A 12,052-nucleotide genomic window follows, 5' to 3' on the forward strand; every position below is an offset into this window, starting at 1 on the left:
TCCTCCCCAAATGCGGAGCTCCCCTTGCTGGTGACAGACGGTACGGGAGCGGCTCCCGGCTCCGAGCCCCGTGCAGAGACACAAGCGTGTCCAGATCAAGGTGGGAATCCGAAATCGAGGTGAGTGAATCATCCCCAGAACCTGCAAGCAGGTGGCTGCCGGGCTCCGGTGCGGGTGCAATTTCCAGCACCTCTGGCTTCTTTACAGGCACATAGTCACGTCAGAGGTACAAGGATAAATCATTTATTTGAGTATAGTGCTTTGCTTTTGTTCTTTGAATGCCCTAGGTCCCACTGAGTTGTCTGGGGATTTGTATGACACATTAAAGCATGCAGTTCACTAAAGGATCCTTCTCACAGTAAAACGCATCCTCATAGAGGAGACACACTGATCAAGAGGGGCGACATCATGGCTCTTCATATCCACATGGCCAGGATTTTGGTGGCTGCAGACTTCTTGCTAAATTCACCCAATTCACTTTAGGCTGCCCCTGCCAGCCTGAATTACTTTATTATCATTTCCATGGAGGGAAATTGTATTCAATGTATATGGGAAATAACAATCTACATGTAGAGTAAGATGTTGAAAGAAGTTCCCAAGCAGAGTATAGAACACAGCAGTGGAGAGCTGGAGCATGAAAAGACATGGAAGATGCAAAATGCAGAGATTCCAGAGGCCAGGAGAGCCCAGGACAGCTGATCCTTCCCCAGACACACCACCACAGAGCTGGGCAGGATGCCTGCCAGGCAAGAGAGGAGCCTGGTAGCTCCATTAGTACTGACTTTATTGCAGTGAGACTGTGCACACAAACAAAGGAGTCACTGACCCAGAAGGATTAGCCTATGTCTAGGTATAGTCAAGACTGAGTTTAAAAGCAGCCTTGCAATACTTCTTTCTTTAGGGACCTCTGGCCTCTGAGGAAGCAGCAGGTAAATCACTTTAATGCAGATTCTAAAATTACTTAGGTGTGCAAATATTGGAAGCTCATAGTGCAAACTTCCAAATCCCATTGGAATTAAACTCCAAAACGACCTTACTAACAATCCCTTTACATTCCCAAATCTCATCTTTAGTATTTATGGTGGTCTAGCTCACTTGTGTTTCAGTTTCACCCTCAGTAAAGTGAACTCATGGCAGTTTTATACAGTAGAAGGAGGTTTAATGAGAAAAATGCTACAAATTAATGATGTATTTTTTGCAGTTGGTTAATTATCTTTTTCTGGAAATAGGATTGCTCTTCATGACCCAATATTACTGCTGCGTTTCTTAAAGATTACTGTAATCTACTGAGTCTGTTTCTCTCTATTTCTCAAAATAAAAGCTTGCTCATCCTTTCCCACTAGGAAATTATTCAGAAAAAAAATTTTAAAAGGTTAATCAACTATGGTGATTTAGAGTGTAGGCCAAAGTCTTCTGTGATTAGTCAATATATTAAGTATTACTCATGATGTTAAATATTAAACCTGACAGCTGTTCATATGCAGGACTCTCCAGACACAGATCCAAGTATGAAGGATTATTCTGACAGTTCTTCCTACATATTCCATACTGACATTTTAGGCTTTGCTTGTGATTTCCATTTTTCAAATTTCACATAAGCTAAAATATTATTTAGTATAGGTCAGAAAAAATGACCATTGAGCTAGTATTGTACCAATTTTTGAAGGAAAATATTAAAAACCATTGTCATTGTATTATTTATAGTTGGATAAAAATACCTTTAAATGGATAAATATTCTGATTTCTGCTCATATGAAGGCTAACTTGGGTAAAATAAGCATCAATTTCACCACTGACTCCAGCTGTGGAAGCAGTGGACTCTAGAAACATAAGAAACAAAGATGGAAAAAGCGATGCAGAGAGTTTTGTATGTAGCATGAGGAATGACCCATTTCTGGATCACAAGAGGAAAGCCTGTCTCAGCTTCCATGTTGGAGCAACTGTGCAACAGAAACTCATGTGTTCAGGGTCAGGAGTTCAGGGTCAGGAGTTCAGGGTCAGGAGCTGCCTGTTATGATACAACAGGCTCGTCCCAAGCAGGCAGCCTGCAGCATCCTGCCAGGGCCCAGGGAAAAGTGAGAGATGAGACAGCAACCACCACAATTCCCTATAGGTAAAGAATACTGCCAGCAGTAGCAGGGACAGGGAAAACTGCAAGAGTTTTTTTTTTTTTGACTCTGCAGGTGCTGAGCATAGGAGATGTTCCCCCAGAGCTGTGCTCTCTGCCAGGGGAGCCACACATCCTGGACACTCAGTTAAGTTCATTTCCCTCAAAAAGTCAGAAATATGTGTAATCTCTTCCTGCTTTCACAGACTACATGGCTTTATATACAGTTGCAAACTCTGTAAAAATCAAGTAAGTAGAACTAAACACAAAGTTATAAATTAGGCCACATAGGCAGTACTGTGATACCTATTTGTTATATGATGCTGTTTGTATCTTTGAGCTGTGGTCACTGTTTTTTGGATGATGTTCCTGTTCATCCCATATTTCTCTTCATCTCAGCTTAAAACCAGTAAAACCAGTATTATTTACTAGGAAAAGGTTCTTCTGGAGGATGGCTGGGCACTGGAACAGGCTCCCCAAGGAAGTGGTCACAGCACCAAGCCTTACAGAGCTCAAGGAGTGTTTGGATAACGCTCCCAGGCACAAGGTGTATTCCTTGGGGTGTCCTGTCCAGGGCCAGGAGCTGGACTTCTATGATCCCTGTATGTCCCTTCCAAGTCAGGATATTCTGAGAATCTTCGGGACACAGCAGCCACTGCTGAGCACACGGGACAGTGCCTACCATGTGCTGGGCTGCTTAGAGCTGCCAAGTCCATCAAGGGACTGGAGCATCTCTCCTGTGAGGAAAGGCTGAGGGAGTTGGGCCTGTTCAGCCTCGAGGGGAGATGACTGAGAGGGGACGCTCCAAACAAGTATTTGAAGGGAGGGTCAAGAGGCTGGTGCCAGGCTCTTCTCGGTGGTGCCAAGGAGTAAGATGCACGGGAAGTGCCACCTGAATATGGGGAAGAATTTCTTTCCTGTGTAGGTGACCACACACTGAAACAGGCAGCCCAGACGGTGTGGAGCCTCCCTCAGTGGAGATGCCTGGAAGCAATCCTGTGCCATGCGCTTGAGCAGAGGCCGCACAGATGACCCGCGGTGGTCCCTCCCAGCCTGACCCATCCTGTGCTCTGCGGTTCTATGTTACCGGCTCCGCCCAGCAACTCGCAAGCAGCTCAGAAGGGGACTCGTTCCTCGGGCAGAGCCCCAGGGAAGGCGGAGCAGGACGCTGGAAGGCACCAGGGCGGCGCAGCCCCCGCCGAGCCCCGAGCCCCGAGCCCCGAGCCCCGAGCCCCGAGCCCCTCAGCGGGGCGGGGCGAGCGGGCACGGCCCCGCCCACCGGCGCGAGCAGGAAACTCCCGCCGTTGCCTTACAAGGGCAGGCGCGCGACTCCCTCCGCCCCTCGCCCTTGGAATGCGGTGAGCACACCGCGCTGCACCAACGCGCCGCCGGGAGAGGGGGATGAGGACGCACGCAGGCTGAGCTCGCGGCCCTGTCTTTCCCCTTCAAGGAATGCAGAGACTCCAGAGAAAGAATGCGAAGCACGCAGGACGCCGCGGGTCCTCTCCCCGGCGCGGCTTGTGGCGCCTGGCCGCCGAAGCGATGAGCCAAGCCGCCGCCTCCCCCTCGTGCGCGGATGGTCTCGCCCACAGCTTCCTTCCTGCCCGGCAGGGCGGTGGCCGCCGCTCTCCGGAAGTGCCGCTGCAGCCGCTCCCCGCCGGTGCCGTGTCCCGCCGCCAGGTGAGTCGGGGGCTCTGCCCGCGGGGCCTGGGGCCTGGGGCCGGCGGCCCGTGAGGGGTGGGGCGGTGCCGGGCCGGGGGTCGCTTGCGGCATCGTCTGCCGCGGGTACAGCTCCCCTTGGGTTCGGTGCTGCTGCTATTGATGGGGATCCGCCCTGCGGGATGGAGCTGGGGGAGACCCCGGCTCCGGGCCCCGCGACGCCGCGGGGACGAGCTCCCTGTGCATCACATGAGGGAACTGGTGTTAAAAGTACTGTTTGTCTCCCGGCCACATCGAGCCTCTGCGGGTATTTCCTCGGCTTTGTCCGAGCATGGGAGGCGCAGCAGAGGGTGCTGGGACGGGCTCTGTCCCTTCCTGCGCACAGGGTTTTGGAGTAACCATGCACAGGTTACTGCGCTATCGTGCCGTGGTTCCCCGGCTCTCAGAACCACAGAATCAGTCAGGTTAGAAAAGGGTTCTGAAATCAGCGAGTCCTGTGGCCGACCACCCTGGGAACTGGACCATGGCACTGAGTGCCACGTCCGGTCTTCACTGAAACATCTCCAGAGATGATGATTCCACCACCTTCCTAGGCAGCCTGTTCCAGTGTCTAGTCAGCCTTTTTGTGAAGAAGAATCCTTATGTCCAGACTAAACCTGGCACGGTTTAAGAGTGTTCTCTCATCGTCTTGCTTGTTGATTGGGAGAAGAGGCCGATCCCCATTTGGCTACACGCTACTTTCAGGTGGTTATAAAGAGCATGAGGTCGCATCTGAGCCTTATTTTCTCTTTTTTCAGACAGGCTGTGTTGAATCCTTGGCGCTGGATTTTGAGGCAAGTGTGACTCTTGTACAAGGATTTTGGGAAACTTCCTAGTGAGGAGTGTGTTAAAGTGGATTTTAAGGCTGGGTGGGACAGCGTAGGATTTGGTTTTTGCTAGTTTGCCTTTATAAAGTATAATCTGCTTTTTATTGAGCCTTGACACAGATATGCTGGAGAGCACCTTGCTCTTATCTCTTCCTGTTGCCACCCAGATTATGATGGATGTGTGACTGTATATGATGCTGTAATTGAGTACATGGACAGAACTTGGGATTTAGCTTTGAGGTTGACTCTTGAGTTTGACGTTCTGTCGTAGTTCATGTAGAGACCTTCTTGGCTATAGGCTTTGGGATTTACTGTCGTGGTTTGGTTTTTTTCAGTGATAGATTTTGCAATTATTACAATATTCACAATTTTGAAACATGGGAGTGTTTTCTAAAGCATAACTTTTGGTCCCTGCCTCTGAACTAGTCCAGCTTGCACCACTTGCACAGCTTATTACTTGGCTCACAATTTTTAGTTGTTTTTTTTTTTTTTCTCCAAGGGTTTATCACTTTTCCAGAGGAAGGGACCACAAAATGACTCTTTGTGCTTCTGTAGTTTGATATCCACTGTGACTGAAAGAAATGACAATACAGAGGCAGTACAAAGCAGCACAGTGCTGCTACTATCTGTTATTTTTTTAATACATGAAAATCTTCCTAAAGAAAGGTTACATTTTCAGAAATACCTTATGTTTATGTTTAGGTTAGGTCTTACATTTGAAGTTTCTTGGACAGTTTCCAAAACAAGCCCCAGACCATTCAGTGCAGCATAGTATTAAACAACAGGGACTAAACCTACATGTCATGACTTGCACTATCTAACATAGAGTATTTTTCTCTACTGAAATTCTGTTTGCAGCCTATATTAATTTCAATTACAAAATCGTTGGCTTAGGTGTGGGTCTTTTTGATGCAAGCACTTTTGGAACTTTTAAATCATAAATTGATGTCTTTGGCTAACTGGGTTGATGACTTTGGTTTTCTGAGCAGGTTCCAAAATGTACCACTCTCTTTCTAACAGAGATTCCTGAAGCTTAGTTCTGTGTTTCAGGTACAGCTGCACCAAACCTGTGCTGGAGGGCACTGCAGTCCTGTGAGATCTGATGTTTCTCTGTCACTAGACTGACAGCTCTTTTGGACTGCATGAGTTCCCAAGCCTGGTTCAGAGAAACTTAAAAAACAGTAATGCAAGCATTGGCACTTCTTTCATTTTTTTTATAGCAAAATATTCTCTGATAGGTCAATCTTTTCAATGGAATTAAAAAGAATGAGCTGACAGTGTGCTTTTGTTACCTCCTCTTGCTTAGGATTGAATTGTAGGTGAGAGAACTGCAGGTAGTGGCTTGCTGGTAGCACTCTCTTTGCAGCACTCATGCTTTTTCACTGATCCTAAAATTACAAGCCAGACACAGTGAGGTGATAAAAAATGATTACCTTTAATAGGATCCTTATGGTGCACAACACACTGGATGAAAAAGCACCAAAGCTGCGTACTGTAACAAGTGGATACAATTTTATATGCTCAGCAAATTAGAGACATAAGTGATGAATTCTCCCCTGGTTCTACCCTTTTCTGAAACCTCCCCCCTCCCCTTTAGATAGGAACTAAACTTCATTAATGAAAAAGTTGGAAAGCCGTTTTGACCTGGGTTCCCAAAGAATCTAACATCGGACTCCCAGGCCTTGGAGCTATTGAGGAATGTAATTTGTCTTTCTGATAGAGTAGGTAAAATGCTAGCTATGAATACAATAATAGGATATAGAGGTGCAAATATATATGTAAAGAATATGGAGATATGTGAAAGTAAAAAGGCAAAAATCAATTTTGTTGGCATCAGCACGTGCAGGGTAAACTTTTTTTGTTTTCTTTGAAAGAGCCATATCCTGAAAGCTGCATTATTTCAGAGAAGAGCTAGTCAAATATAGTTTAGCTCTGTTTTGAGTAGTGGAACTTCTAATCAATAATCCAGAGTTAAGTGAGAGCTTGCCTGAGGGTTTTTACAGCGGTAAGAAAACCACCAAAGTTATGCACAGCCCTTGGCTGCAGCTTGAAAGCAAACTACCTTTGTTGTCAGCTGTCTACATAAATATCTCGAAGTCAAGAGTTCACGTTTATTTGTTGCAGTGTTGTGGAGGCCAGACATCTCGGGTAGCTTGTGGTTAGTGAGTGCAACGAAGAGAACGTCTGCGTTGTCGGGCGATGCGCAGTTGCATTTCATGAACTATTTTTAGTTCAGGACATAATAGTTTGTTTTGTACGTCAGAAGAACGTTGTAGATGCACGTAGGATTTAAAAGTGTGGAATTAGCAGGGGAAATCAGTAGCTGTCAGTGTGGACAGACGGAGAAGGACGTAGCCATGGAATTTCCTTTCATGATCCAGATGCTTGGTACACCCTGTCAGGTATCTAATACAAAGCAAGGTAAAATGTCTTTCCTTTTATTTAAAAACAAACAAGCAAAAATGCCTGCATATAAAGTTGCTTGTATAAGGGAGTTACTTTGCTTAATTTTTCTCCCTTGTTTTTTTTTTTTTTTTTTTTTTTTTTAAAGTTAGTGACTTCAGTCTTGCTTTTTAGGAGTCTAACAGAAAATATTCTGTCTTTGAGCAAACTATCTGAGAGATAGTTAGAACTGTGCTATGACTGATTAGCATTGCATTTCTGACCAGATAATTTGTTGCTAAGTTATAAAATTAATACTTGGTGTAAATTTCAGAATACTGGTATTCTTCAATTACAGATGAAGCTTAAGTTTTTCTTCTTTCAGGAGACATTTGCTACAGGTGCTTTCTGTAAAGTTGAGAGCCAAGGATGGAAGGATATTTAGTTTGCATAACACTTCATTTGAGCATTATGAAGGATTATAGCAGTATGGATTACACTTTAGTTTTAGCTAATGCAAGCAGAGGTTATGAGACTTTGGAAACAACATTAAAAGGGTATAACTTCTGATCCAAAAGCAGGCTTTTGAGGGCTTTGTGTTTGCCTTTCAGTGAATGACTCAGCTTTTCGAGTTTGTGCTGTCATACATTTGGTTGGAGCACTATGTATCTTCCCAGATAAAGAGATGCAGTTAACTTAAAAGCCTCACTTCTACCCTGAATGTATTAGTGTTATGATATATAATAATCTACCGTGTTTATTTCTTCATTTGACAGCTTAAAGGGAAACAATTACATTGGTATACCTGTGATATGTGAAAATATATTAAAATATATGTGTGTTTCTAAGGGTTGGTAGTTTAAAAGAAACAGTCTTCACATTTTTGTAGCTATTATGGCTTTAATTAATTTTAAAAAGAGTATGCTGGCATTTGCATGTGTTGTGTAGTAGTTCCACTGTGTAAGGGAATAGCACTGTCAAGCTTTTGAACCAAGTCAGTGCTCTCTCTCAATGGCATCTAGTCTAACAAAATGCTGCTCAGAGCCTAAAATACACTTCTTCCCCTCCAAGATGTTAGTTTACCATGCTGTCTGATCTATTTAACAGCTGTGCTAGTTTAGCAGGACATATCCTTCTATGTCAACAGTGCCTCCCAAATTCCCAAATATGTAATCATCTTAATTTGTAGAACATGCAGGTGGAATCAATACAAGCACTGTGTGAGTTTCATTTCTAGAGCTATTCTTTGATTTAGGTTTTTTGATATAGCCTGCTATTGGCCTACGGTGCTGGTCCCTGGATTCTCAAAGGCTTTATGCTTTAATAACAACTGAAGTCTGAACGAAAGTGGAGCAGGAGATACTGAAATAAATGTGCACTTTGGGGTATATGTTGATAATATGAAACTTAATATCCTTCTACCTATCCTTCCTCCAAGGACTTGCAGTGTGATTTAATAAGGCTAAATATTGGATATGTTTCTGTCTCCTTAGAACCAACAGCCACCATGTCTAGCAAAAGGGCCAAGACAAAGACCACCAAGAAGCGCCCTCAGCGCGCCACTTCCAATGTATTTGCGATGTTTGATCAGTCGCAGATCCAGGAATTCAAGGAGGCCTTCAACATGATCGACCAGAACAGGGATGGCTTCATTGACAAAGAGGACCTGCACGACATGCTGGCCTCCCTTGGTAATGTCCCTTTGCTGTTCGTGCTTGCCAGGCAAATTGGTGCTGCCAAAATCAAAATAGCGAGTTTGGGATAGGAGAGGTGTCTCAGTTTGCATTAACACTACTGACATTACTTTCTCAGTCTGAAAGCTAAAGCAAGTATGAATCCCTTTATTTGTAGGAAAGAATCCAACGGATGAGTACCTGGATGCCATGATGAATGAGGCTCCAGGCCCCATCAACTTCACCATGTTCCTCACCATGTTTGGTGAGAAGTTAAATGGCACCGACCCCGAGGATGTAATCAGGAATGCTTTTGCTTGCTTTGATGAAGAAGCAACAGGTATGTGGGTAAAACAACAGTGTGCATGTATTACTTCTACTTCCTTTTGTAGCAATAAATACTTGTGCTCATAGAAGTGGTGATCAGATTTTTAATTCTGAAAATTTTCATTTTCTGCAAACTGAAAATCATGCCTGTATCCTCATGTGCTAAATTGGCCTTTCTAGTCTCTAGAAATTTTATATTTCTGTCAGTTCATTCTGTTGTTCATGACTGGAGAAAGTATAAAAATGTTGATTGGGAACCAGGGTCTTAATTTATTCCTAACTTAACATTCACCTGTAGGGCTGCTTTTATGAAGGTAATAATTGTTTTCAAAGCTGTTGTGATTTTATGAAGAACTTGTTTACTGTCAGCAACCTTCCCTGCACTAAGCTGCACTAAAAGGAGAAGAAAATGAATGCAAAAAAATTTTTTGTGACTCGTAGGGGTGATGATAGAAGCAATCACAAGTTATACAAGCCTACTTGTTTAGTAATTCATGCAAAAAATCTATTCTTTGCAATCAGTCTGGTAAATGTGAAATTTATCACTGATTTAAGATCAATTTGAAATGTTATAAACTTTGTCATGTTTCATGCACTTGTTGAATGTTAATAGTCAAGTTCCATGACTATTTTTTGTGGTTTTTCAATGGGAATCGTCAAGGTAAACTGATCCCCTTTGTGATTCTTAGAATACTGAGTTGTTAGAAGGTTCTTGGTAGTGTTGGGAGTGTAGACCTGCTGTTGGGAAGGATGTCCAGTATGAATGCTGATAAATTTTTTATATTCTCTGGAATGCCACAGGCAAAGCATATGATGATCTTTATTTGAAGTAGTGGGACCTTTCAAACTAAGATGCCTAATTAGATTGAATCCTTGTAATTATTTTGCAATTTTAGTAAGAAGCTTTAATGGCATTGCTTTCATTTGGCAGATGAAGATTGTAGGTATCTTTAATTGAGGGAAAGAACTCAAAGAAAGAAACTATCACACATGTATTAGCAGATAAATGTAAAAACTCCTCTTCTGTGCTCCTACACTGTGCTCCAGGGTTCATCCAGGAAGACTACCTGCGGGAGCTGCTGACCACAATGGGAGACAGGTTCACGGATGAGGAGGTGGATGAGCTGTACAGAGAGGCCCCCATCGACAAAAAGGGCAATTTCAACTACATTGAGTTCACGCGCATCCTGAAACACGGAGCAAAAGACAAGGACGACTGAGCAAATCCTGCATTCCTGCAGATTATCTCCACTTTTATGTTTATTTGTATTGGTTTCTTCCTCATAGAACTTGTTGCATGCATTTAGCTCCAAAGCTTTTGTCTTTTTCAATATATTTATCTATTCCAGGCCATTTAGGCACATTTGCACCTGTAATCAGACTGGAAGCGGGGAAAATATTGTGAGGGAAAGGCTACAGGACAAACATTCCCTGGAGTTGATAGTCCAGGAAAATAATCTCAATGTTTCTGGTTTAGCTGGATTTTTACATTTTTGTAATAAATGCCATTCTGAAATAAAGTTTGCTATATAGATAAAATACCTCAAAATCTTTTGTGAATAATAACATTTCTATTATGCATTTACTAATGCAGCTGCGTTCATTGCATTTTTCTTGCAGTTTTAAGGCAAGCTAGAAAACTCATTTTCATAATGTTTTGTTCAGTATCACAGGGTTCTGAAATGCTCCTAGCAGCATCTGCTGGCATCTTTAAAAATGCAGCTGCGGAAGTCTTTCATCTCAGATTTTTGAAGTGGGATCCTTAGTTAACTAAGGAAATGATTAGAGAAGATGGTTACAATTGCCTCATGGCCAGCAGAGAACATTGATTCTTAAGCAGATACCATGCCCAGCTTTTGCTTCCTTTTCATACTGATGGGTTTTCTAGCAGTACTTTCATGTCAAAGTGTGCATTCTTTGATAAGTAAGGGGGAATTAAGCATATTTTTTCCCTTCTGCTGAAGGAAGTTTGTGCAAAGGAATCTGCTGTCACTAGTTAACAGAAATACATGGCCAGAAAACTTACATAAAGCTTTATTTTTCTACAGCTAATTCATTTGTATGAGCCAAGTAATTCTGAGAATTAATTTGGTAAAACCCTATGGATGCTGAAGTTGTTCTCACTTTTCAAAATATCAGACATATTCCTCAGTTATATTGGTAAGATGGCTTTTAACCAAGCGCAGTCAGTCATTCAGAACTGGTTGTGCTGATGTCTCAAATATAAAGAAAAGAGGAGGGGTTGTTCTGTTAGTTCTTAGTATGACCATGCTCTTCTGTGTGCCTCATTCTCTTGGCTACTGCAAGTTAGAAAGCAGGAGAATTTATTTTGCCTGTGTATTTATCAGTTAAAATAATGATCTCTTATCCAGAAAGCTTTCTCTCAGCTATATCACATGACTTAAGATGCCAAGGAGTAGGAATTCAGCACAAAGGATTGTAAAGGCTCTGACAACTTGTAAGTTGTCCTGTAAGGTGGGTTTGTCTCATTTCGTGTGATAGCATGAAGGCTTGGATACTTAATCTTGCTTGTGTTCCCATATGGCAACTCTGGAAGATACTCTGGCTTCAGGTTTGTAAATAACTTGACAAAGTATACTCAGCTGTACTTGGACTATTTTTAAATTTTTTATTCTAGGGTGGTTTTTTCTACTTACAAGCTTAATTAAAGTTGAGTTTTCAACCATTCTTTTCCCAGTTTTGTCTTTTATCTTCTAACAAACTTAGCCTCAGTGCTTCTACTCACATTATGTTCTACACTACTTCAAGTTGTCACAGCCGCTTCTTTTTTTGAAAGTTTGCTTTTTAACTATCTTGGTGCTCTTCAGTAATAGCTGGTGAGTTATTTCTCCATGTGACACCTGCAAGGTTCTAGGAAATATTTTACAAGTATGCATGGAGGTTTTCACCAGCAGTGCCCATGTGACAAAGACAAGAGAGTGGAGATTTAGGGAGCTGTCTTGTTGAAATGTTGCTATGTAACATTAGGCTGGAGACTGAGTTATGCTGTCACTTTAGACTGATCTTGTCACCTCTGT

At 42.9% G+C, this 12,052-nt stretch overlaps 1 protein-coding gene across 2 annotated transcripts; it reads left to right on the forward strand.

Annotated features, from left to right (window-relative positions):
• Positions 1-3,260: 3,260 nt before the first annotated feature.
• On the forward strand, positions 3,261-11,702 carry LOC130249125 (myosin regulatory light chain 2, smooth muscle minor isoform). Of its 2 annotated transcripts, none has more exons than XM_056483590.1 (4): positions 3,261-3,787; positions 8,508-8,705; positions 8,866-9,027; positions 10,062-11,702. In XM_056483590.1, exons 2-4 carry the CDS (start codon positions 8,522-8,524, stop codon positions 10,232-10,234), a joined length of 519 nt encoding a protein of 172 aa, XP_056339565.1. In that variant the 5' UTR covers positions 3,261-3,787; positions 8,508-8,521; the 3' UTR covers positions 10,235-11,702. The 2 variants fall into 2 exon arrangements, with proteins under 2 accessions (XP_056339565.1, XP_056339566.1); XM_056483591.1 differs by lacking the exon at positions 3,261-3,787 and adding an exon at positions 4,559-4,599.
• The last annotated feature ends 350 nt before the right edge of the window (positions 11,703-12,052 follow it).

The sequence above is a fragment of the Oenanthe melanoleuca genome, chromosome 2, assembly GCF_029582105.1.
Source record: "Oenanthe melanoleuca isolate GR-GAL-2019-014 chromosome 2, OMel1.0, whole genome shotgun sequence".
NCBI classification, from domain to species: Eukaryota; Metazoa; Chordata; class Aves; order Passeriformes; family Muscicapidae; genus Oenanthe; species Oenanthe melanoleuca.

What these genes read in the sequence shown, in the direction of transcription:
- LOC130249125 (XM_056483590.1), top strand. Translation starts at nt 8,522, where the DNA reads ATGTCTAGCAAAAGGGCCAAGACAAAGACCACCAAGAAGCGCCCTCAG. An exon ending in CGACATGCTGGCCTCCCTTG is followed by an intron (nt 8,706 to 8,865) that starts GTAATGTCCCTT and finishes CTTTATTTGTAG; the next exon opens with GAAAGAATCCAACGGATGAG. An exon ending in CTTTGATGAAGAAGCAACAG is followed by an intron (nt 9,028 to 10,061) that starts GTATGTGGGTAA and finishes ACTGTGCTCCAG; the next exon opens with GGTTCATCCAGGAAGACTAC.